Raw genomic sequence first — 24,522 nt, forward strand, 5'->3', positions numbered from 1 at the left:
AGTTACCATTGTGTCCCTCATGTCGTTTCAAATAACATCTGCTGAGCGTAGTTTAGTTGTATTATCACTAATAGACCGTAAAAGCTGAAACGTACATTGCTTTTACTTTTCAATTTATCAAGTACATTACAAGGCTTCTTTATTCGAGCAATAGGTAGATATTAATAGAATGCTAAATGGAATTTAGCAGACAATACAAGTTTCCACATAGTATAACTTTTTACCACTAGTGACTTTTAAATCCTTCAAAAGCTGCTCAATAGTAGGCTTAAACCCAAAAGAATAGAGCTGGGCGTACTTAAGAATACTACATCCTTTGATAATTGTAAGATCAAAAATACAATTGCTGTGAGTGAGAGTGCTGTCTATTGAACAGCATTTATGTCGGAAGCTTATCCATAAAAATCAAAGTGTTCTTAACGACTTGTGATTTCCTTTTGACACAACAGATACCTTACCACCAGCTGTTTTTTGATTCATCGAACTTATACCCATCTTTATATTTTGATATATTTTATTGTTTTTATACTGATATTTACAATTCCAAATGCTGAGAAATGTAGTAAAAACAATTGCTCCTGCGAAAGGCAATCCGTATCAAAACCTAACTTTTTCTCAATTTTATATTGAGTATTTTCCAAATTCTTACTTCCATTTGTTGCCTCAAGCAATCGGGTCATAGCTTTGAACTTTGTTACTCATTCTTATTTTGCTAAAATCAGTTGATGGAAGCTAGTATAAGTACCAACCCTAAACTTTAGTATGTTCCTCTGCTAAGTTGTACATAATTTACAACTTTCTCAGGATTGCTACTATACAAAATGGTGCTCACTTAAGCTATACAACTGAATAAAATTTATTCTGTAACGTCGAGCTCTTTTTTTGTGCCAGGAAACTTGTTACCAGAAGCTTAACAACAGCATAAATTATATCTGACGCACGTACTTTATACACCGGAGTCAAGTCAGTTAAATGTGCTTTTAGGTCTCCCGTATAATTACTTTTAGTTAGAATCGATTTGCATTCTGTTTTTTTTTCATAAGAATGCTGTTCTCGTTATCTCCCTTTTCATGCTGTTATTATAAACTAAAAGGGTGTCAGAGGAGTAGGTAACAGCCAGTCCATAAAAAAGCAAGACTATGCTAATCTGGTATGAAACCAGAAAATGAATGATCAACAAATTAATCCTATAAGATGAACTGTTTGAATAAGCTTCTATACGTTAGATTTCTTATTGTAGTTAAACGAGTATTTATAGTTGCATATTGTTGGTTTCTGTTTGGAAAAATACTCAGAATGGTGGAAGTAAATCTTATATCGTCGCTGAAGCATTTTGTTTTTTAAAAAAAACCATGTAAGTTACTTGTCCTGTTGCAGGCACTACAAATCGTCGATTGCCCTAATACAAGCTATAGCTTTGAATACTCTAATACCGTAAAACTTTTTTGCGGTCCAAATCCAACTTAGACCGCTAAAATGTTAGACCAGAGGTTCAGGTTTAATTTAGGCCGCTAAAAAGTTAGACCAGAGGTTCAGGTTTAACATAGACCGCTGGAAGTTAGACCAGAGGCCCAGGTTTAATATAGACCGCTGGAAGTTAGACCAGAGGTTCAGGTTTAATATAGACCGCTGAATACTTAGACCAGAGGTTCAGGTTTAATATAGACCGCTGAAAGTTAGACCAGAGGTCCAGGCTTAATATAGACCGCTGGAAAGTTAGAACAGAGGTTTAGGTTTAACATAGACCGCTGGAAGTTAGACCAGAGGTTCAGGTTTAACATAGACCGCTGAAAGTTAGACCAGAGGTCCAGGCTTAATATAGACCGCTGGAAAGTTAGAACAGAGGTTTAGGTTTAACATAGACCGCTGGAAGTTAGACCAGAGGTTCAGGTTTAATATAGACCGCTGGAAGTTAGACCAGAGGTTCAGGTTTAACATAGACCGCTGGAAGTTAGACCAGAGGTCCAGGTTTAATATAGACCGCTGAAAGTTAGACCAGAGGTTCAGGTTTAATATAGACCGCTGGAAGTTAGACCAGAGGTTCAGGTTTAATATAGACCGCTGAATACTTAGACCAGAGGTTCAGGTTTGATTTATACCGCTGGAAAGTTAGACCAGAGGTTCAGGTCTAACATAGACCGCTGGAAGTTAGACCAGAGTTGGAGGTCTAATTTTTAAAATTTTAGACTTTTGGTTTAATTACTTTAAACCTGTAACTGCAATAGTAATACCACCAGGGAAATAACTTTGCGTAATAATTCATGTATGGTAATAGAGAGGGGAGCTTGTAAGTTTAATTTTTTTTTAAAAATATTTCACTTGTCCATAACCCAAAGCGATGTCGAATTTAAAAATGGGAATTTATTGGTCACAAGCTGTCAGCAATGAAAGATGTAACTGAAGCCATTTGTGTGTAATCCTATACATCAGTAAAAATCTGCATAGATTGATTGGCCCACAACATTTGTGTCAAACACGCTTTTGGATTCATACGCGACCTGAAATAATATTTTTTTTATTCTTTTAACACTGATCCTGCAACAAGTTCTATCAGTGTAATTCCGAAAAAAAAACAATATGAAAGACCCAGAAGATGTCGATAGCTCAGGAAATGGAACCTGGGAGAGTCTTGAAAAACCAAAAAAAAAGAGAAAGTATATAAATGCCTATTTGAGGGAAATGTCTAGAACTCCGTATTTTTTAGAATCACGCGATGGTCTTTACACGTCGATTGACATGCCATATCATCTAAACTTCATGGGACAATCGATTTCTGTTTTCCATAAAATCTGCTTCACTGTCATTACAAGCTACTACTGGAGCGCAGATAGACAACTACCAAGTTCTGATTTGCTTGGGAGGTTTTTGCCAATGTTTCTAATTTAAGTAAAGGCCCAAACATTATAAATTATGAAACAAGCATTTAAATCATCCTGACATAAGCTTGTTTATCAGCCTACAAATAAAGCTGGTTCACACAATTTATTCTTCTCCTTTTTCTTTTCCCTTGACATACTTCTTTATCGTATAAAATTAACCGATCACATAAAAAGGTTAGTTTAGTAGTAACTCTTGTTTCTTTGAAAAGAAGCTAAAATGAAAAACAGATATATTGTGATATTGCGGCTGCGGCTAGTCTTTGCTATAGGAGGGATGACCTCCTATAGCAGGGTTCTTGAGTTTTTGGAAACTCAGAGGCTGTGAATGGCTGTGATTGCACTGTAAATAGTTTTATTTATACTGGCCTTTCTGGTCTTGGCTAGACTTGCTGTAAGTGGTATAAAAAAAATACGTTTGAAAAAAATACGGAGGTCTAAACATTTCCTATTTGAGTGGCTATTATGGTGAAAACGACTTTGGAAACATGGAAGGACAACACTCACACTGGAAAGTAAATGACATCGACGTGACAAAAGCCCTTAGTCAGTTTAGACAAGCGTCAGTTGAAGGAGCCCAGCAAAGAAAATTCTTGTCTAACAGTCGGGTGTGTCATTATCCTTTATACTCGTATTCTCCCTTGCAAACAATTGCGTATTATCCAAGTTACCCCCTGATCATCAAAAGGTCATATTACGAAGTTTTAATTCCAAACAGCATTTGAAACCAATTGATTCTGAAGTGATGATTGCATGTCAACAAATGCCTAGTATTTTAATTAATGACTAAATGACTTTGGACGAAGCAGAAGAGGCCATTGATCGAATTAAGGCATCAAGCCAGAATACATGTGTCAAAATTTTAACTAAAATTGTATCAAATCTGTCAATCAAATTCTTTAACAGACACAACAATCAGACACAAGGAGAAGCTACACTTATTATTGAAAATATTCGTCCTTACCTGAATAATTGTATTGTTTCTCGAATTGAATCGGTTAAATTTGAATGGTAACGACCCAAAAAGGGGGTTTTTATTTTAATTCGAATACTAACCAATTATCAAGGCTAACCTACAGATTGTCTCTGCCACCCGATGGCCAGATTATGATTCCGGACTTAGTGCTTTTTATTGAACCTAATTCAGGCACCAATTACGAGTTGTTCTTTGTAGAAGTAAAGAGAAAATGCAATTACCAGAACAACCACTTGGAAGACGACCTAGTTAAACTGGGAAAAGAGATGCATACGGCGTTGAACAAGTTGGTGAAGAAGAAGGTTAGAAATCCTGAAGTTGTTGGATTACTAGTAGAAGGTAATCAATATCAAAATATTGCTTTTAATACATAATAACTAAAGTACTTTGAGCAGATTGTCGCGCAGTTGCCTATAAACTTAAATTAGCAACTCCTCTTGGATAATTTATTAGTCGATATAACTAATTGGTAAACTATTGTTGACTCAAACTCTAGAATGTGCAACAAAATTGTTAATCTCATTATTCTTCATTCACCAGTTATAGCAATCATTGATATGTAGGTAGAAAACGGGTTGATTGATTAAATCTATTGTTTAGGAATTATTGACCATGTTGTGTATATTTTTTTACTGTCAGTTTATTTGAACAGTATTGGTTGATAAAGTATGATTTAGCTCCGTCATTGTATTGATGACTATCTGGAAAGTTGATGGCAAAATACTTACTAATAATTCATTTAAAGAATTAAAAATGTCCAAGTGTTTCAGTCAATACAATTGTGGTAAAGACATGAAAATATTTCAAAATGTTTAATTGGAGTTAAATAACACAATGATAATAATAAGATTTAGTACTTCTACAAAACCATTTCCTGATACTGTTTATTTTCAGTAACAAGAAAATAGAAACTTGCATAAAGAAAGTTTATTAAAATAGGGTTTCTTTTCCAGAGGATAGAAGCTTTATTTTCATGGGGCAAATTGTCAACAGACACAAACTATTACACTTAAACCTGTTAGTAAATAAAATAAAAGATTTTTTTATTGCACTTATCTAATAAAAAAAGGAGAGAGACCAACACATTCTCAAACCAAGCAAGACTTGGCTTGTCATCAGGTCTACAAAGCATGAGTACAAGATGCGGGACGTGGTCAGACCATACATGTACAAGACCTGTAAACTCCACAAAGATGCGGGACGTAGGCTGACCATACAACTAATGTTGATGATTAGAATGTGAAAAACCTCTGTAGATTTCACAATCCCCATAAATCATTTTTTTTTACATTCCGCACTTTGTGGTGACGCAAAAAAACGCGAGTCGCCATCCGCAAAATGAAAAACTGCCATCCGCGAAAAATTTCGATCCGCAAAAACAATTTTTATCCGCAAAATGTTTTCTCCAACCCGCAAACTTCAAGTAACAAACGAATATGCACAATCTTCTAAACGTATCAAATTGGCAAACGGAAATACTGAAGAAATGGAGGAGGAGCAACCTGTTACAGAAACTGAAGATCAAAACATGGTAGTTGACGACGATGGGTAAAAAAAAAAGTTACACATGATTTGACATATAGACTGGGCATTGACCTTGTCTGGTGTTTGTTCGAATAGTTTTGTTGAAGGGTCTATTGTAAAGATTACATTGACCAACTTTGTCACTTATGACTACTGTGAAATCCTTCCTGGACCACAAATGAACATGATTATTGGGCCTAACGGTACCGGTAAATCTACCATCGTTTGTGCCATTGCCTTAGGATTAGGTGGTACCCCGGCATTGTTGGGAAGAGCAAAGAGTATTTCAGAATTTGTTAAAACTGGAGAGGACGAGGCGACTATTAGTATCGAACTGAAGAAAGTGGGCACCAGAAACGTCATTATTCAACGTACTTTTAAAAAGGCGGATGGTAACATCAATACCTGGAGAATCAACGGCAAATCAACCAGTCAGAGAGAGGTTCTGTCTATAGTTCGAAATTTGAATATTCAAGTAGACAATCTTTGGTAAAAATAAGGATTAGGTATTTTGCCAGGCTATTTTATTGATTATTTATTATAGCCAATTCTTGCCTCAGGATCGTGTCTCCGAATTTGCAGAGGTAATAAGCAGAAGGAGAGAAAAAAAAGGAACGTTTAAAGACTGACATAATACACAGTTATCTCCCGCTCAACTTTTAGAAAGAACCCAAGCAGCAGCAGGAGAAACCGAGTTGCATGAGATGCAAAAGAAGTTAATGGAGTGGAGAGAAAAAGAGAAGACACACGAGAAGGTAAAAAAAACTGATAAAACCAGTGCCAATATAGTCAAAGCTAAAAATGTCTTTGACTTAGGCTCAAAAATCCGATATCGATCATCTCAAAACATTACAAACTCGTAACGCAGAATTAGAAAAGGACGTAATGAGAATGCAGCAAAGAGAAGAAATTCTTAAAAGAGTAGCATTATTGGAAGCGCAGATCCCATTGATTAAATACTCGGATGCTAAAGCAATGGCAGATAAAATCAAGGAAGAAGTATTGCATACTAAGACAATTGTTGAGCATGCAAGGGCCGAAGCCGCTCCTATCCAGGAATTGAAAGAGTAAACATTATCTGTGCATACTAATTATTTTAAAAGGCTAACATATGTACTAGGCAATGCAACGACGAACAAAAGAAAATCACAAAAAAATATACAGACGAGGGACTCAAGTTCAAAGAAATCACACAACGTATAAAAACGATTGCCAATGAGATTCAAAAGGCGGTGAGTTCGAGCTTTTTTTTTTGTTCAATAAGAAAGACCTCGTTTCTGACTTTATGTTTAGAGAGAGAACATCAAGCTTGTAAAATCGGAGATAGCGAGTGCCCAAAGAAAAATTTCTGAAAGTCAACGCAACATTGATGCTGCAAAGGGAAAAATCAATCACTTTGAAGAGGCTTTAAAGACAAAACCGACAACCGATTTTTCGCAGTTCGAGGAAGCCATCGTAAGAAAAATTAATGTTTTAATCACCCCACGCAGGATTTCTAAAAGAAAAAAAAATATGATATAGGCCGAAGTGAATGAGCAATCCAGCGAACTTCACAGCCAAAGCGCAGTGATAAATCAAAAATTGCGAGATATAAACTCTAAAAAGCATGCATTAGAACAATCGATCAGGGAAAAAAAGAGGGAGTAAGTTTATCGCTTTTTAATACATGATACGATATATTAACGAATGTTATGAAGGCTTCAGGAAATGGACAATGCCAGACACGTTCGTCTAAGCAAAATTCGAGGCCGATACCCTCATGTATTCGAGGCACATAAATACTGTAAAGAAAACCCTGATAAGTTCATCGGTAGAATTCATGGCCCTGTAGTACTTTCAATCAATGTGAAAGATGCTCGTTATGCATCTATGGTTGAACAAGTTTTGGGTGGTTCCGCAAGTAGTCATCTTCGATATTTTATTGTTGAAAACGAGCAAGATTATCGAACATTTTCACGTATCCTTGTTGATGAAAAAAAGTTGAAAGTTAACGTTGCCTGGCCAAGTGTTGGTAATGAAGTCTTGAGGACACCCACCTCCGCGGCTGAGTTGAAGAGCAGATATGGAATGGATTATTACGCAAGTGATATACTAGAGGGTGATCCACATGTTATGCGTTACCTTGCTCAGGAAGCACGCATCAGCAAGATCCCACTCGCACTTAGCCATTCAAGCGAAGAAAATATTTCAAATTCCGGAATATTTCAAAAGTTTTGTGTTGGACAAACATACTATAACGTCAAAACAGCAGAGTACGGTAAAAGAAATAAGCAGACATCCACCACACCTATTCGAACTGCTGAGTATCTCGGTGAAGCAGGTAACTCATATTCTTTTTTTATATTCTTGATGAATATTAACTCATTGATTCTGCCTTCCCCCCCCTTTTTTTTTAGTTGATAATGAAGCTAAAAATCAGTTAATGGAAGAATATCGTACGATGGAAGGCAATCTTCAACAAGCCGATGTCATGATCAAGGAATACAATTTAGAGCATGACCAAATCAAGCAGAAAGTCCAAGAATATAAACATCAAAAAGAAGATTTAATTTCACAAAAGAGAGATGTCCAACTCGCTGCACAGGCCTACAACATGAAGCTTGGCAAATTGGAAGAGTTGAAAAAACAACTGGAGCTTCTTAAACAAAGACCTGCTGTTCTTCAAGAAAGAATTCATAAATTGAAAGAAGATGTTGTGACCCAAAAGTCGGCGGAGGAGCGTTTTGTAAAAAAATATGCCCAAACTCTGCAAAAATATGTGGATTGCTATGAGATGCGCAATATTTATAAGTTACAAGAAATTCATGCCAATGAAAAGTTTAAAGCCATTCGTAACTACGCTACCGAACAAGATAAAGTATTGCATGACGCGGAAAATAATTTAGCAGCAGCCAAACGAAGTTACCAGTCTGCCCAAAGACAAGCACAGGTCTACAAAAAAGAATGTGAAGAGGCTGGCAACAACCTTGCGGAGGAGCTTCATACTCTGTTCCAAGAAATCTTGAGAAAATGGAAGGAAGAGGGCACTGAGGAATCTTTGGAAACGCTCGAAGAAAAGATCGCGGAAGAAAAAGGAAGAGCAGAGGGTATTCGTTTTGCCAACCCTGATGCAATGTTGCATTACGAAGAAAGAAAGGTTGAAATCGATCGTTTACAACAAAAGATTGACTCTCTCGATGGAGATATAGAAGAATGCAAAAGACAGATTGCTACAGTGAAAGTAAGTGATACCCGTAACACAATCGTGATACAAGATATTAACCATTTATTTTTAGGCTCTTTGGGAACCTCGCATTGATGCCCTTGTTCAACGAATCAGTGTCAAATTTTCTGAAGCTTTCGAACGTATTCGATGCTCTGGAGAAGTTGCTGTAGACAAACACGAAGATTTCGATAAATGGGGTATTAACATTTGGGTTAAGTTCAGAGATACTGAAAAATTGCAACTCTTAACCGGCCAACGTCAATCTGGTGGTGAAAGATCTGTCTCAACCGTGCTTTATTTGATGGCACTTCAAAACCTTGCAAAGTCGCCTTTCAGAGTTGTGGATGAGATCAATCAAGGTATGGATCCCAGAAACGAACGTATGATCCACGAACAAATCGTAAAGGGTGCAAGTGCACCTGGTACATCACAGTAAGTACTCGAAGGACCCAACATTTTTTTTTAAAGAAAAAAAGAATCTTAACCGTTTCTTTAAAAATTAGATACTTTCTTATTACACCTAAACTTTTACCAAACTTGTTTTATAATGAGCGCATGCGTGTATTATGTATTTATAACAGTGAATGGTTACCGGCAAAAATCAAGCCTCTCTCCTCTTATTTGGAACATGCACATGCGAATGGAATTAGTTAAATCATATTTTTATAAAAAAACAAAATAAAAAAAAAACAATAAAAATAGCTAGGCACTAATATACGAATAAAAAGGGTAATATTAAATAAACAAAGGGCCATATTGTTGCTTTATCAGATCTAATCATATACTTCTGCTAATTCTACGGAAAATCATTATCAGATCGAAGTCTGTGCATATTTTTAAATGTTGAAAGGGTTTACTGAACTTTAACTTGATAGCTTTTACTCATCATTGCATAATTCTCTTTAACAATCACACTTTTTTCCATAAACGTTTTTCGCGTTTTACCGATTTCTTCATTAGGTTACATGCCACAAACCCAGTTCTTAGTTTTCCATCGCCTAAGAAAGGAAAAAATCCACGGTCCATAAAGGCCTAATGGATCTATTGTTCAAAAAAAAAGCATCTACTCAACAGACATATGGGATATGTATGATATTTGGAAGACTTAATTCAATTTTTCATAGCTTTTGCTTTATAACATTAAATGATTGAAAAAAAAAGAGGGAGAGATTATTGCCAAGGACAGACTCGGTTATTAATTTTAAACCCTAAAAAGAATTAAAACTAGATCACACTGGAATATGATGGGAAATCGCCGTCCCATTGGAACATTGAGAATCGTAATTGCTTTAAAAATCAAAGCGCGTCCACTAGTTCACCTATAAGGTTTCAAGCAAGGTCTAAGGACTACGTTATCAGATCTTTTGAACTTTATAGGCCTTTAAAAAAAAAGAAAAAAAAAAGAACCATATAGCTCAAATGATCGTGAGTGCTTCTCCTCGTACCAGCAGATACACCTTTTGTTGTACGTTGTAAAATGTTTTTAACAAATTCGGAGTAGAACTCCCCAGTGCGGAAAAAACAGGATGATGTTTAGAATAGGAATAGGTTGTTAATTTATACTCAGGAATCGAATCAGATAGGCCTGCATCAGATAGCAAGATGACCGTGTAACCGTTCGGAGTAACCTTTAGTACACTCATTGGATCAGATAATCTGTCTTACAAACTTTTTTTAGCCTTTTTTTTTTCTTGTGCAATCAATGTGCTTTTTTTTCTTTTCCCGGTAATAATCTTCATATTTCTCTATAAAGGCATTTAAAGTCCCTTTCTTCCACCCTTTTACTTTTAACAAAATTCGTTATATCCACACAATGGATAGCAAAGCGTCTGAAAAGCAACAGGTGGACTCGTCCTATATCTCTGATGAGAAATTGAGCAACGAAAACTCTGAAAAGTATCTTTCTGAGGGTAATGATGGTAAAACCGAAGAGGTTCAGACCTTTGGCGGTGATACCGCCCTTGCTAATGCTCCCTGGAAATACAAGATCATTGCTTTAGTTACAGCACTTATGTTTCCTTGTAAATATACTTCTATATTTTAATTTTTGTTACAATTTACTAACTACATGTCATTAGTCGGTTCTCATTTCTCTGCTAGTGCTTTATCTGCCATGAAGTCTCGTCTTGTTGTGGTAAAGCAAAAACTAATAAAGCGTAGAGAACACAAAACTGATTAGTCTTAATTTCATGTAGAACATGGCCATTAATAACACACAGTATGGTGTCGTATCCGCGGCTGTGTCAATTATCAATACTATTTTCCCCATTGCTGGTGGTATATTTATTGATATTTTCGGTTCCGTCTGGGGTACACTTGCCATTAATTTCATGATTATTCTCGGTGCCCTTCTTACTGCTATCGCTGCCAAGTATGAGTCGTACGCTCTTTTGGTGGTTGCTCGTGTTATTTTCGGTATCGGTAGTGGTTTGATTGTTACCATGCAAGAATCTTTGCTTTCCAAATGGTTCCGTACAAGACATTTATCCATTGCTATTGGTCTTCAACTTTCAATCAGTCGTCTCTCCACCTTCTTGGGTACCCTTGTTGCTAATGCTGTAGCAGATGCTACAGGTGACTGGGTTTGGGCTTTCTGGTTATCATTCATTCTTTGTTGTTTCTCCATCATCATGAATTTGATCTATGCACTTGTTGTTCGTCACTTGCAAGGCCAGGTTGTATTGACTTCAGCTGAAAAGATTGCCTTGAAAAAGAAGAAGACTTTCAAATGGCGTTCTATTTTCAAGTTCCCCCTCATCTTCTGGCACATTATTCTCATCGAATTCATTTATGCTGCTGTTTGGTCTTCTTTCCAAACTATTGCTACTGATTTGATCAAGAAGCATTTCGGTACCGGTGAAAAGTTGGCTGGTTATAAAGCTAGTGCCTCTCAAAGTATTCCCATTGTCGCTACACCTGTCCTCGGTTTCATTATGGACTTTTATGGTTGTCGTGTCGTGATTCTTTTGCTTTCTGCTGTCTTCTTAATTCTCAGTTCTGGTTTCTTGGGTTGGACTTATATCGAGCCCACTGTTGGTATGATCTTTTACTCTATTTCTCTTGCCTTTGGTCCTATCTCTATGATTACTTCCATTGGTATGCTTTTGCCTTCTGAATATATCGGTACCGGTTTAGGTATGTACAAGGCTTCCAACAATATTGGTACTGCTATTCTTGATGTTGCTATTGGTGTTATTCAAGACAAGACCGCCAACCAATCTTATGTGAAGGTGATGTTGGTCTTTATGATTTTGGCCGGCATTGGTTTTGTATTGATTTGTGCACTTTGGTTCAATCAGTTCTACTTTTATGGTAATCTTCTCGAAGTCAGACGTAGTAAGCGTGTTGAGCGTATGGAAGAGATTAACGGTAAAGAACTCGAATATACTTCCAGAGGTTTGGATCCTTACACCGATACACCTATCAAGAAGCTCAGTTATCCTATTGTTGGCTTCTTTGTTGCTGCACTTATTTCTGCATGGGTGTTATTCTTTGTTTACAGTATCCACACAGGATAAATTATCCCATCTCTTTTTTATTTATTTCCCATTTCTATATCATGTTATTTAACTTGCATTACAATTCTAAAATTTACCCACCCCCTTCCATAATACTCAAACACTGGCTTGTTTGAAGAAAAAAAAAACATCTTATAGACAACATGAACACAAACACATTACTTACTATCACCCCAACTCTTTAATCCTAATAAAATTATTTATTCTAAATAACTATATAAAAAAAATCAGTCTATTTTTATTTTATTTTATTTTTGATGCAAGCGGACGAAATAATGCTTTTGGGTTAAGGTTGTTGTGACACAGTGAAAAAAAAAATTAATCTAATTGGAATGTAAACGGAGGTAAAGTCCATGTTGAAGTTGAGGGTAAAGAAATGGTTGTATCATTTTGTTCTGGTATCATTAATAATCTTTTTGATGAGTAAGAAGAAAGTAAAGTGGTAGCCACTGGCATTCTGCAGATGGTATAATATTTTTCAACGTCTATGAAAAATCTGAGTTCATCCGAATTAATTGCATCTAGAATACGGTCTGCTTCGTCCAGATCATATGTGACTCCCAGGCTTAATTCTTGTAAACGAGGGAGTCTTGTCAAAAGTTGATGTATGGAATGCGCAGACAGTAGATCTAAACCACTCACATTGAGTGTTTCAAGAATAATAGGCACAAGGTCATCATCGACGACACCATCAAGAAGAGGAAAGAACGCCTGATCGGTCAGAAGTCGACAGCCAGAAACATCCACGTGTTTAAGATAGTGACAGTTACTAATAAACAACTGTAAAAAAAAAAATGTTAGTCGAGGGTATTTAAAATTTATTTATATAATCACCTGTATAGCCTCATTTGTCACACCAGCTTGATAAGCCAATAATAATGTATGTAAAGAAGTGCATTTGGTTGCTAGGAAGGATATACCTTCACTTTTGACTCTGTTACATTCGCTCATATCGAAATGCACAAGAGATAAACCGCTTTTTGAATTGGATATGGAGCGTAAATGTTTCGAAGATAAATTATCAATGTCACGAAATCGAAGGTGAGTCAGTTGTACCTGATTCATTGTTGAAAAGAAACGATTCAATGCAGTGTTTGAAAGAGAAGAATCACTGCAATGTTCCAGCCCAAGATCAGTTAGCTTTGTACACTTTTGTATGGCGTCTAAAATGATAGAGTGCATCTGGACTTCAATATGCCAAAAAAAAAATTTTAAGCAGAGAGAAACGTTAAAACTGGACCACCACACTTTCCTCATAATTAAAGTCCAATATTTTTGGACATATATTATTTTAATCATGATTAAAATGAGAATATGAAGTTTTTATTCTAAAAAAAAAAGTGTGTCCGGGATTTTTACAACTGGATTTTAGGTGTGGGGGGAAAAAATTGTCACAAGCAGGTTCAAAATTTTAAATTTTTCTTTTCCGACCAATAGTATTGTCCCGCGTATAGTATTTGCCGCCTTCGGACCATGAAATGCTTACTGCCTGTACTCTCAATTTGAGTACCCGCATGCGTAGTATCGCAGCCTATTAAATCAAAGTCTGAGGACATTTACTGTCAACCCTGTAAGACACAAAAAGGATAAAACAAACTTTATGTACTAAGTAGAAACGCTTCATATTTAAAAGATATAATTTAGAGTATTTCGAAAATAGATCCAACTAGTTGTTTATTTTAATTTATGTATTTGAAGGGTCGTATTCGTTAGATAAAGTACACAGTGCCACAACCCGTTATATCAGAGTCTGAGATCAAATATGATCAACACTGTAAGGCACAAAAAGGATAAAACAAACTTTATGTACTAAGTAAAAACACTTCATATTCAAAAGATATAATTTAGAGTACTTGGAAAATAGATCCAACTAGCTGTTTAATTTAATTTATGTATTTGAAAGGTCATATTCATTAGATAAAGTACTCAGTGCCACAACCCGTTATATCAGAGTCTGAGATCAAATATGATCAATACTGTAAGGCACCAAAAGGATAAAACAAACTTTATGTACTAAGTAGAAACACTTCATATTCAAAAGATATAATTTAGAGTATTTGGAAAATAGATCCAACTAGCTGTTTAATTTAATTTATGTATTTGAAGGGTCGTATTTGTTAGATAAAGTGCACAGTGCCACAACCCGTTATATCAGAGTCTGAGATCAAATATGATCAACACTGTAAGGCACCAAAAGGATAAAACAAACTTTATGTACTAAGTAAAAACACTTCATATTCAAAAGATATAAATTAGAGTATTTGGAAAATAGATCCAACTAGCTGTTTAATTTAATTTATGTATTTGAAAGGTCATATTCATTAGATAAAGTACTCAGTGCCATAACCTGCTAATTTTAAACTGAGATCAAATATGGTGAAGTGTAAAACACAAAAAAGATGTTTGAAATCGGATATACATTAAGTAAGAACGTCTACTACATGGAAACTTTGTTTACTTCAGTAATATTAGATGTAACGTTCTTTAAAACTAAAAACGCGTCAAAAGGGTTACTGTTTTTGAGCGTATTACTTCACGGGAGCTTTAAAAATGACAAATAGAATTGTGAATTTAAAACTAAGTTTGGGTTTATTTTTGTACCTTGTAATTATTCTTTTAAAATTACTTTTATAAATTTACATATCTATATCAATATTCATTATGGCTAAATCAAGAAAAAGAATCAACATTGGAAGAAAGGCTAAATTCATTCAAATGGAAAAAATTGCTGCTGCTGAGTACATTGCTAATGAAGCAATTGCCAAAGAGGCCGAAATCGCTGACATGCCTCGACCAGAAGAAGTCAACGCAGAAGCTTTCCCCATTTCCTGGAGCAACGCAACCGAAAAAACCGGGGAACAGAAGTTTAAGCGTAAACTTCTCCCTACAAGAGAGACGCTCAGTAGAAAGAGATCTGCTGCAGCCAAGGCAGCTGTAGGCTGTCATTCGATTAATGATTTTTTCCCCGTGGTTCAACAGGTTCCTACACCACCTCAAGTAGAGAAGAAGGAGAAACCCAGAAGACCCGACGAAGCAAGTTTGGTAAAGATTCGCGAGTCTTTGCCCCTTTTGGAATCGAAAATCCGTATCTCTGGTAATACCACCAGCGACCAACACCACAACGGTGTTAAACAATTTCTGAAGTACGTGGTTGTAAAGCATGTAATGTTGCAGCTATTAGACGGTAAAACTTTTGTGGAAGCAACGAAGCTTGCGGTAAACATGCACTGGATCCAAGCTTCGAAATCCTATCGTCATCGTGCTGCCAGAAAGTGGTTTGAAGCCTGGCTAAACACTGGTGACATTCCATGTCATCAGCAAGGAAAACATGCGAAGAGAAAATCAATTCTCAGTGATCCTGATGTGAAGGAAAGATGCATCACCTGGCTCAGGAGTCAAGACCCTGTCCGTAGAAGTATCCCTGCTCTTCGTCAGCATATACGACAAGAAGTGCTCCCTGAGTTACTTGAGTTGGAGAATGATGTCGAGGCCGGTGCCGATGTCATTTCCTCTCAGCCAGAGCATCCATTGTCGAACGTTGCTCTGGCAACCTACCTGAAGGCTTGGGGTTTTGACTATAAAACAGGTAAATACAATATGTAAAAACTTAGCATATATACTAATGCTTTAGCTTGATTATATTTTTGGGCATATGTGTGTAGGAAAGGATCGAACATACTTTGATGGCCATGAGCGGGATGATGTTGTCAGATATCGAATTAAGTGGGCCCAACAAATGATGGAATGGCATAAGCGTATGGAAACCTATCCCTTGGATAATGAGAATGCTGATCCAGTTCAACCTAGCCTAAAGGATAATGAAAAAAAGATGGTTTTAGTTACTCACGACGAATCAATCTTTTATTCAAATGATTGTAAAGTCACTCGTTGGTGTGAGAAGAACGAAACCATGATTCTTCCTAAAGGTCAAGGAAGATCTATTATGATCAGTTCATTCATGTGTCCCTGCCACGGAACAATGAGAGGTACCGTCAATGGTGTCAATTTGATATCAAGAGTCATCTTCTTCCCTGGCAACAGTAACGGCGATGGTTATTGGACAAACAGAGATCTGACGTGTCAATTATATGATGTAATTCATCTTTTCAATGAATTACATCCTAATTGTGTTGGTATCTTTGCCTTTGACCAGAGCTCGAACCATAAAGCCTTTGCGGACGATGCTCTTGTTGCCTCGAGGATGACTTCCGGGACTAGCGAAGTAAAGTCTTCTACCCTGTATAGGTTTCGGGATACCACTTATGTAGATAGAAACGGCATCATCAAGCCTCAAAGTATGTATACCATGGAATCCATGAACGTGGATGCCGCCATGAAGGAGATAAACAGACGGCGTGCCAAAGGACAGGCGTTTGATACCAATGCACTTGTCGAAAAGTACCAACACGCACAAGTAAATTTAATAATATAACATTAATATATAAAGAACTGACATCTTTATTATCATTATCTCTGTAGAAACGTGAGAAGTTCAAGGGAACTCTCCGTCTGTTGAGAGAACGTGGCCTGCTCGGCAGAAATGAGCCTCTGCGAAGGGTTTGTGTGAGAGGTACTCCACACGACCCTCAGGCTAAACCTGGCTGTTGTGCCGAATACTTGTTGTCACAACAACCTGATTTCAAGGCCCAGAAGAATATGCTGGAGACCCAAACATCCAAGGCTGGTCACCTTTTTACCCTATACCCTAAGTACCATTGTGAGTGCAATTGGATTGAAAGACATTGGGGTGCGGCTAAACGATTTGCACGAATAGAATGTGATTACTCGTTTGACACTCTGAAGTCAAGAATCGAAGAGTTTCTTGACCATGATGAGGCTGTTTTCGGTCCTAAAATCAATAGACGATATTATAATCGTGCCTATAGATATATTGACGCTTACAGCAAGGGTAACGATGTCTTGGAAGCTGAAGATATTATCAGTAAGTTTTCCAAAGAATATCGATCCCACAGACGTGCTGTTTAGTTGCTCCTTGATGACTTTCAATCTAAAAAAAAAAAAAAAAAAAAAAAAAAAAAAAAACAATTTAGACTCCCCCCAAATAAAATATATTTCCCTGAAAAATTTTCTTAAAAAAAAAAAAAAAATTCTCCCCACATTAAAAAAATCTGGCTATAAATAAATTTCCTTTTATATTACTTGTACTAGTCGGAGATGAATGCTCAAAAATGTCACAGATTACGTTTTGGTATATTACAATGAAGATGCACTCTATCATTTATATCGGTGAGCCTTAGGCGTTTTAATGTAGCAGAATGTCTATAAATAATATCGGCCATGACCTGGGGATCAATGTTTCCACAGCCATAAAGAGTCAATGATTCTAACCTATTTCCAGGCATTGATAAGAGGGGCCTAATTGCGTCTGTTGATAGACAATAGCATTGGGATAAATTCAATGATCTTAAATAAGGACTAGCTGCGATCATCGGATAGACAATATAATCTTGTGTGGCAGCATTTGAAAATTCAAGTTCCCTCAAGTTCGGAAACAAGAATGAATCGAAAAACAATCTTTCCAAGTGGTGAGCATCTTCTCTTGCTGACCAACGAAATTTCCAGACCAGTTTATTGTATTCATCAGTTGTTTCCAGCGTATTTTTAATCTTACGTAACGTTCGGTGCGATTTCGGGTTTAAAGTGTTCCATAAACGAAAACATGATTCATAATAAAGAGCTCGGCATGTTAAAGCAAGATTTAGCAAGTCCTTGCCGTCAATGAACGTACACAAGATGCGTGTAATCTCTGTGATGAGAAGCGGGTTCTGCTTCATTTTAGTTAATGTGTTACTTTTATGAAAAAGGGGGAGAAGAAAAAGGAGAAGCACAAATACGCCCGGAATAAAATTTTAGTACGCATTTATTGAATAATTTTGTCTCTGTATTCCTCAATATTATCATGAGTTAAAATCACTGTAGAAAGAAAAATAAAATAAAATTAGTCGACATATTCTGGTACTCTATCTCTTTCTTTTTATACCTAAATCACGCTTAGTCAATGGATTTTTTGTTAATGGGCAGATATTCTTCTTGCCTTCCCAATTGGTAAGACAACGCACCCAACTGTCGTAACTGAAAAAAAAAAAGGGTGTTAGTGAAAAAAAGGATGGCCTGAGCATTGTTTACTTACCCCATAACATGACCATAAGTAGAAATAGCAGGCTTAATCACTTCATCTAATGTAATAGGATCCAGGAAACCAGGTAAAGGATTGTCCAGATTCTCATCTTCAGACACTTCTTCGCCTTCATTTGTTTCATCATTTCCTTCATCAATATCCATACGCGAACGGGTTCTACGAGTGGTACGAGAGGGACGCGTACTTTCGGTATAAGTACCTGAAGTATCATTATAATCTTCAAAGTCATCCTCATCATCATCATCGTCACTGTTCCATCCTCTTCTTCTCTTCTTCTTTGTCTTTTTAGGAGCTGGAGGAGCGGGAGCTGCTTTTGGTTTGCGAACCGGAGCTATGCTTGAAGATGAAGCAATGCCCGAAGCACGTCCTGTGCCATGTTTACTGTGAGTACGAAATGCTTTCTCCGTGTTACCATCAGCTGTCTTTTTATCAAACAAATAATGTGCTTTTCCCTTGGCATCTAAAACGTAATTGGGATCTTGAATTTCATTTGTTTCAACCAAGAGACGGTAAAAATTGGAGCATTGGTAGCCAACACGACCAGGGACTTTCATAGCAAAGAGACCCCATTGTCCGTTGGCACCTGTTTCTTCTAAACGCTCAAAGAATATTTTACGTTCATCAGCCGCCCATTGTCCCTTGCGTTGCACTTCACCAGGCGCATTAAAACGATAGTAATAACTGTTTGGATTCACATCAATCATTTGGTAAGCTCGAATACGTGCTTGTGACCATCCTTCAAATGCCTTTTCAGGATCAATGTTGTTTTCTTGGATTTGTTTGATGGCTTCATCTAATCCTAAACGACCACCCATACGATATTGCCTTTAAACATTTTTTTTAAAAAAAAATTGAGTTTAGATTCTTTTCTGATACATGTAAACAGTGTCAGCTTACTTCTTTGCCGAATCTGTTGTTGTCTTTTTTAAGGTTTCAGATCGCTTTTTCAATAATTGTTGGTATGCAAGCTGTTGTTCTGCCGTCATTGTATTGGAGTTTGTATCAACTTCGGGTGTGTATTTAAGAGCGATTTCCTTTCTAATGCCCTGAAGATAATTCCCTTCAGAAAGACGACCGATCACCTCTTCCTTTTTTTTTTATAGTGTTAATGCAAAAAGAAAAATGGCAACATTAGAGACCCATATTCTTACCTCATTATGTTTACAGTCCAACAACATGGCAGCTACCTCATCTTCTGATAAATAATCAAACACACTCTTGATTTTTTTGGATTTACGTATGTGCTCTCTTCTTTCATATTCTTTATATTGACGCTGTTGTAAAGTGACACGGCGTTGAATAATGTTCATTTCAGACTCCGTCACTTCTTCACCGAAAACGTTGCCTTTACGAACAGTTTCGATTTTGTCACTGTAAGAAAGGGCAGCGGGGTGTGGGTCAATGTTACTGATAAAAAAGCCCCCAATGTGGATAATATCACTTACTTTTCAGCAAGATCCAATTTGAAAGAATCATACTCTCCTTCGATATATTCATTAATAACCTGCTTCACCTGCTTCAATTTTGCCTATATGGGTGATATGTGTCAACATAACTATAGGTTAAGGAAATAAGACACAACATAAAAAGACAGAAACCAACTCACGATAGTGTTTTTCATTTGGATATTAACAGGAACATGAACACCTTTTGAACAAGCTTTAGAAGGCTTTACAACGAGTCCATCTAAATTTTTTTGTGTGTTTTGAATGAGTTAATCAGACATTAGAGAAATTTTTTTTTCGTCATTCCATTTGCTTGATGAAAAAGTTTTTTTTTTTTTTTTCAACACTGTTTTTCACTACAGTATTTTTCCCTGTTATCTCACGAGCATTTACCTTCTTTTAAATAAACTGAAGTAAGTTTTTCTACTTCAGGAGTGCTTTGTTTCTTTACAGCCATAGCTTCGATACCAAAAAAAACTGAATAATGAAAATGGCACCTATTTTTGACGCGACAAGGCGCGTTTGGCCGCAAAAAAAAAAAAAAAAAAAAAAAAAGTGACTTGCATTTGAATTAAGTTGCCGATGCCCTTTTGGCATCAACCGTACGACCTGTTTTTAACGATGGATGCAGGGATATGGAAACCTATTTCTAAACGTTAGTACATGGTTTAAACTAATAGAATTTGTCAAGATAAAATACTGTGAACATGCTTATTCTTCAAGTAGTATTATAAGGGACATGCATATATGATACATTGATATTTTTCAATGCCTCCTACAGTTGACTTTGGTCTTACAACATGATAGAACAATTTTATGGTATTTTGCCATCAATGTATTTTCTGCCATCAGACTTCTGAGAAAATTTAATCTACAGTTAACCCATAACATACGCTACTCGCTACTTCACTTTTAAATGATACTCTTGTAATGAACCGGATGCACTTGTACTGATTTACACGCTTTTGTATTATAGCATGGACAGCTGACCCTTCTTTGTGCCTCATCCTTTTACAAAATAGAAACAACATTGTATTTAAAATTACCAAAAGGAAAATGGGTGTGTATTTCAACAGCTTTAGTCCATTAGATTTGATTTCCGTATCATATATAACTATTTTTTTTTGTAGCAATGCCGTAGTTTCCATTGCATATTTTGTGTATTTTTGAGTGTGGCATGACGCCAGCATTACTTGTATTTGTGTTTGGTATTATCCCAACCTAAAGAGCTCGTACGTGTAGCCCTGATTATATCATTATTCTCAATGTGTGTTTTTGTTTCCTGCCAGATACTTGGTGGCATCACATGTTCTGATAGTATTAAGATCAATCGGAAAATAAACTAAAACTAATGATATATTTTATCGGAATTCAGAGTCAACTCCTCTAAACAAACAGAAATTTCCTGAATGTGAAATAGATAATAAACACTTGTACAAGTCTATTTCTTCCTGCTGCTCACAAGAACAATCATACCATATTGAAAGGGTGTTCTACTGCAGACAGCAAAAAAAAAAAAAAAAAAAAAAAAAGTCCCACTGGGTAAAACCGGTAAAACAAAAAAAAAAGTTAAGAGGATCTAAGAGCCCTATATTGGATCATACTAAACTTCTCCTTGTTTAGTTAAAGGGTTGGACATCGTGATACTAATATTCCAATGCACAACAAGATGCTTGATAACAGTAAATGGTTTCGGTTTTTTTCTAAATATATGGTTCTTTATGCTTGTTTCAGAAAAACCTAGACACCTCTTTCACCAACATCAACGCACTCTTTGGGAACAATGGCTTGCCCATTGGTCTTTTTTTTTGTATGCAGTAGAGATAAGAATGATGTTTGTATAAAGGTCACATTTTCATATTCATCATTTTAAGGACACATTGTCCTGATCAAGATGAAGAATAGAGTGTTATCCGATCAAGTCTTGTTATCATTGGAGCCTTTTTCCCCTCCCCCATTATGGCGACATTGTTGCTTAGCGTGGGGCGGAATAACTGTGTCATTGTTTAGCCGTATTGCCAGATGGTGACACAGAAGCATAAAGAACATATTATAACAAAAAAAAAATCTGAATAAAGCGCCCATGAAATACGGAATACATATATAGTCGTCAAAGAGATATTCACAAATGTCAAAAGAGATCTCATTGATTTGTCTCCCTCTCTTTACACTGACTGGCATTATTGCAAAAGCTAAAGCTATCTACCAATTTATAAATCGCCTGATGTTTTGTAGAACTCTTTGTCTGTGTCGCGAACAAACTTCAAGCGCTCGTGGTATCCAAAGTAAGGTTTTAATAACTTTTTTTTTGTTTAACCATAAAAACTAATTTTTTTTTCTTATTGCAGATGAAATAGGTCACCGATGTAAATATTGTTCAAACCAGTTTTGATAGAAAATAATCAGTTTTTTTTATTTTAATTTTTTTAAGAGTTGAGAAAGAAAAAACCCATGGTTACTCTATTATTATTATAGTTTTTTTTTTGTAAAGAATGCATAAAGATAATGTTGGTTTTTGAAATAAAAGGGAAATGCATGGGCGATTTTGTGTACAAAAAAAATAGGTTTTTAAAAAAATAAAAAATAAATGTGAAGAGAAGGGGACTATTTACAAAAGGGAAAGTGTTATTTAAAAGAGAGGATCCAAAGAGAAAAAAGATTGGTCAATGGTTGTGTTGTATAGTTTGGAAAGATCGGGATTGTCCATCATATAGAAAGGATCGTCTGTGGGCATCATAAATTGATCAAAGAAGTCAGCTGTGAATGGATCTTGGATTGGCACTGTGGTAGGACTGGGTGTGCATGCCGTACTGTCAGAAGAATAGGAACTTGTTGAATTCATGCGCAGACTATTGGTGTCTTCTATCGATGTATTATCGACATAGGACATTGGCTCTTGTTGTAAAAGCATACTACAAAATACGGCCGCTGCTGCCTCAGCTTCCTCCTTGTTGGAAGGTTCTTCTTCGGCCAGCGAGAAGCAATCAGCAAAATCAAGTGATTCTGTCGTTCCACTCATATTAGACATAGCAGGTGATCCAATATCAGTGGGATTGGCTTTTTCAAACAAGGCGTTCTGGGCTGATAGGGCATCTGCCGTCAAAGGTACTGTGGATGTGGTAGGAAGTAAGTCCAAAAGTGTTGCTTGTTGGCTGATGATAGTAGATGTTGGAGGAGGGATAGGAGCAATACGACGAGAATTCTTTCTTGGCTGAAGAGAAGGCATAAATTTTGAACGATAGATATCAAGAGCACGTTGAAGCATGTTCTTTTTTCCTGCCAAATGTCTGGGGTTTAACCAAGCCTATCATAAACACATGTCAATAAGGTAAGCTAACACACACGCACACACAAACACAAACTTACCAATTTCCAAGCTAATTCATTACACATGGTTTCCTCTAACCATCTCGCATTATTTACAGGTTGGGCGATATTCATGACGCGAGGATAAGGACAGTTTGCTTTACGGAATTCGATATTGATTTCTTCCAAATCGACTGATTCTACATTAATCTTAATACGGAAGCGTTGGTTGTTAACAGTATCCTCAATAGCAATTGTTTTAGGATGGTGAGCAGATTGAATGGTGACACCAGATATAGTGGTAGACATCTCATCTTGATCATCGCCTTCACGATGCTTACGCTTACGAAGAGTGCCGTTCATCAACTTTTCTTGCCGAGCCACACGACGGGATCGCATGCTGGGATATCTATTGCGGTAAGAGTCAACCGCACGTTGAATCAAGCCTCTTTTACCGGCAATTTCTTCCTTGTTTAACCAAGCTAATTTCCATCCAAGCACATTACATTCAGTTTCATATGCCCATCGGTTGCCATGGTATTCTTCTTTGGGTAAATTGGCTCGAGGATAAACCTAATTTGAGGTGAGTTTAACTTCTTATGAATGTACTTTTTAGGGGGGAAATACTTACACAATTTTCGCTCTTAAATTTATCGTCGATGCTCAAGGTGTCTACCTGTAAAAGATCTGTGCGAATAGAATAACGCTTCAAGGTGCGATTGTGAGAATAAACAAAAGAAACCCACTCAATGCCGTCTCTCATCTCAGTAACAGGTTCATTCGGAGTTGTAGGAGGCTTTGTGGCAGTAGACTTTGGGGATGCATCAGTAGTAGTAGTAGTAGTGGGAGTGGTGGGGTTGGTGGTGTTGGTGGTAGTCATGGTAACAGAAGTGGAAAGGGAAGCAGCAGCGGTGGCATCAGCAGCAGCAGTAGTAGCAGCCGCGGTTTCTGTCATGATGGTATCTTCTTTATCGAGTCTTCTTTTCTTAACTTTACCCAAGGTTTGTTCGATGGCAAAAATTTGATCAGGAGTCAATAATTCTAAAAGCGATTCTGCTCTGGCGGGAGCAGTGATAAGGTCTTGAAGGGACAAGGAAGTGGGTGTAGTGCAAAATTCCATTTTTGGGATTGGGAGAGAGGGGTGAATTATTTAATGAGGGTTAGATAAAGTATGTATATAAAAAATAAAATAGAAAAAAGTTTTTGATTCTTCTAAGTGCGTTTGTTTGGAATTAATTTTAAAAAAAAAGGTGGGGTCGAAATTATTTTTTGGTTATATTAAATTGATTGACCAAAAAATAATAATCATGAACAATCAGGCATTAAATATGTATTAAACTATAAAAATAAAAAGAGATCTAAGCGTGTCTCTTCTTTTATCAATTGATTGAGATGGGCAAAGAAAAAAAAAAGAAACAAAAAGAGAAGATTGAGTTTCAATTCGAGTGATTTTCTGAAGGCATCATTATATACTTTTTTATTTTTTTTTTATTGAGTTTTAATGTGTGTAAC

General features: G+C 36.5%; 8 protein-coding genes across 8 annotated transcripts; 4 read left to right on the forward strand and 4 right to left on the reverse strand.

Moving 5' to 3' along the window:
* Positions 1-3,666: 3,666 nt before the first annotated feature.
* On the forward strand, positions 3,667-4,297 carry EV154DRAFT_570386 (uncharacterized protein; the record flags this gene model as incomplete). The annotated part of the gene is made up of 3 exons (XM_051606195.1): positions 3,667-3,887; positions 3,944-4,191; positions 4,248-4,297. 3 exons carry the CDS (start codon positions 3,667-3,669, stop codon positions 4,295-4,297), a joined length of 519 nt encoding a protein of 172 aa, XP_051451455.1.
* Positions 4,298-5,367: 1,070 nt separating this feature from the next.
* Positions 5,368-6,161, forward strand: EV154DRAFT_103483 (P-loop containing nucleoside triphosphate hydrolase protein; the record flags this gene model as incomplete). The annotated part of the gene is made up of 4 exons (XM_051593865.1): positions 5,368-5,400; positions 5,473-5,865; positions 5,921-5,960; positions 6,018-6,161. Coding segments are annotated over exons 1-4 (597 nt in total), but the record flags the coding sequence as incomplete, so codon positions are not given.
* A 910-nt stretch (positions 6,162-7,071) lies between these two features.
* Positions 7,072-9,235, forward strand: EV154DRAFT_431221 (uncharacterized protein; the record flags this gene model as incomplete). Its single annotated transcript, XM_051596593.1, has 4 exons — positions 7,072-7,696; positions 7,773-8,596; positions 8,652-9,013; positions 9,085-9,235. Coding segments are annotated over 4 exons (1,962 nt in total), but the record flags the coding sequence as incomplete, so codon positions are not given.
* Positions 9,236-10,265: 1,030 nt separating this feature from the next.
* Positions 10,266-12,326, forward strand: EV154DRAFT_528886 (major facilitator superfamily domain-containing protein). The gene is made up of 3 exons (XM_051603618.1): positions 10,266-10,602; positions 10,660-10,715; positions 10,777-12,326. Exons 1-3 carry the CDS (start codon positions 10,395-10,397, stop codon positions 12,097-12,099), a joined length of 1,587 nt encoding a protein of 528 aa, XP_051451458.1. The 5' UTR covers positions 10,266-10,394; the 3' UTR covers positions 12,100-12,326.
* A 91-nt stretch (positions 12,327-12,417) lies between these two features.
* Positions 12,418-13,050, reverse strand: EV154DRAFT_431231 (uncharacterized protein; the record flags this gene model as incomplete). Its single annotated transcript, XM_051596594.1, has 2 exons — positions 12,418-12,879; positions 12,934-13,050. The coding sequence occupies 2 exons, from the start codon at positions 13,048-13,050 to the stop codon at positions 12,418-12,420; spliced, it is 579 nt and encodes a 192-aa protein (XP_051451459.1).
* Positions 13,051-17,153: 4,103 nt separating this feature from the next.
* EV154DRAFT_528894 (uncharacterized protein) lies at positions 17,154-17,940 on the reverse strand. Its single transcript, XM_051603619.1, has one exon. The coding sequence runs from the start codon at positions 17,892-17,894 to the stop codon at positions 17,292-17,294; it is 603 nt and encodes a 200-aa protein (XP_051451460.1). The 5' UTR covers positions 17,895-17,940; the 3' UTR covers positions 17,154-17,291.
* A 1-nt stretch (position 17,941) lies between these two features.
* On the reverse strand, positions 17,942-20,212 carry EV154DRAFT_528895 (uncharacterized protein). Its single transcript, XM_051603620.1, has 8 exons — positions 20,098-20,212; positions 19,866-19,945; positions 19,705-19,787; positions 19,411-19,630; positions 19,157-19,347; positions 18,251-19,084; positions 18,101-18,192; positions 17,942-18,033 (listed from the first exon to the last, which is right to left on the reverse strand). Exons 1-8 carry the CDS (start codon positions 20,159-20,161, stop codon positions 17,981-17,983), a joined length of 1,617 nt encoding a protein of 538 aa, XP_051451461.1. The 5' UTR covers positions 20,162-20,212; the 3' UTR covers positions 17,942-17,980.
* Positions 20,213-22,090: 1,878 nt separating this feature from the next.
* On the reverse strand, positions 22,091-24,442 carry EV154DRAFT_528900 (uncharacterized protein). Its single transcript, XM_051603621.1, has 3 exons — positions 23,642-24,442; positions 23,071-23,583; positions 22,091-23,008 (listed from the first exon to the last, which is right to left on the reverse strand). Exons 1-3 carry the CDS (start codon positions 24,128-24,130, stop codon positions 22,334-22,336), a joined length of 1,677 nt encoding a protein of 558 aa, XP_051451462.1. The 5' UTR covers positions 24,131-24,442; the 3' UTR covers positions 22,091-22,333.
* Positions 24,443-24,522: the final 80 nt, after the last annotated feature.

This window comes from Mucor mucedo, assembly GCF_025094135.1.
Source record: "Mucor mucedo strain NRRL 3635 chromosome Unknown EV154scaffold_186, whole genome shotgun sequence".
In the NCBI taxonomy this organism is placed as follows: domain Eukaryota; kingdom Fungi; phylum Mucoromycota; class Mucoromycetes; order Mucorales; family Mucoraceae; genus Mucor; species Mucor mucedo.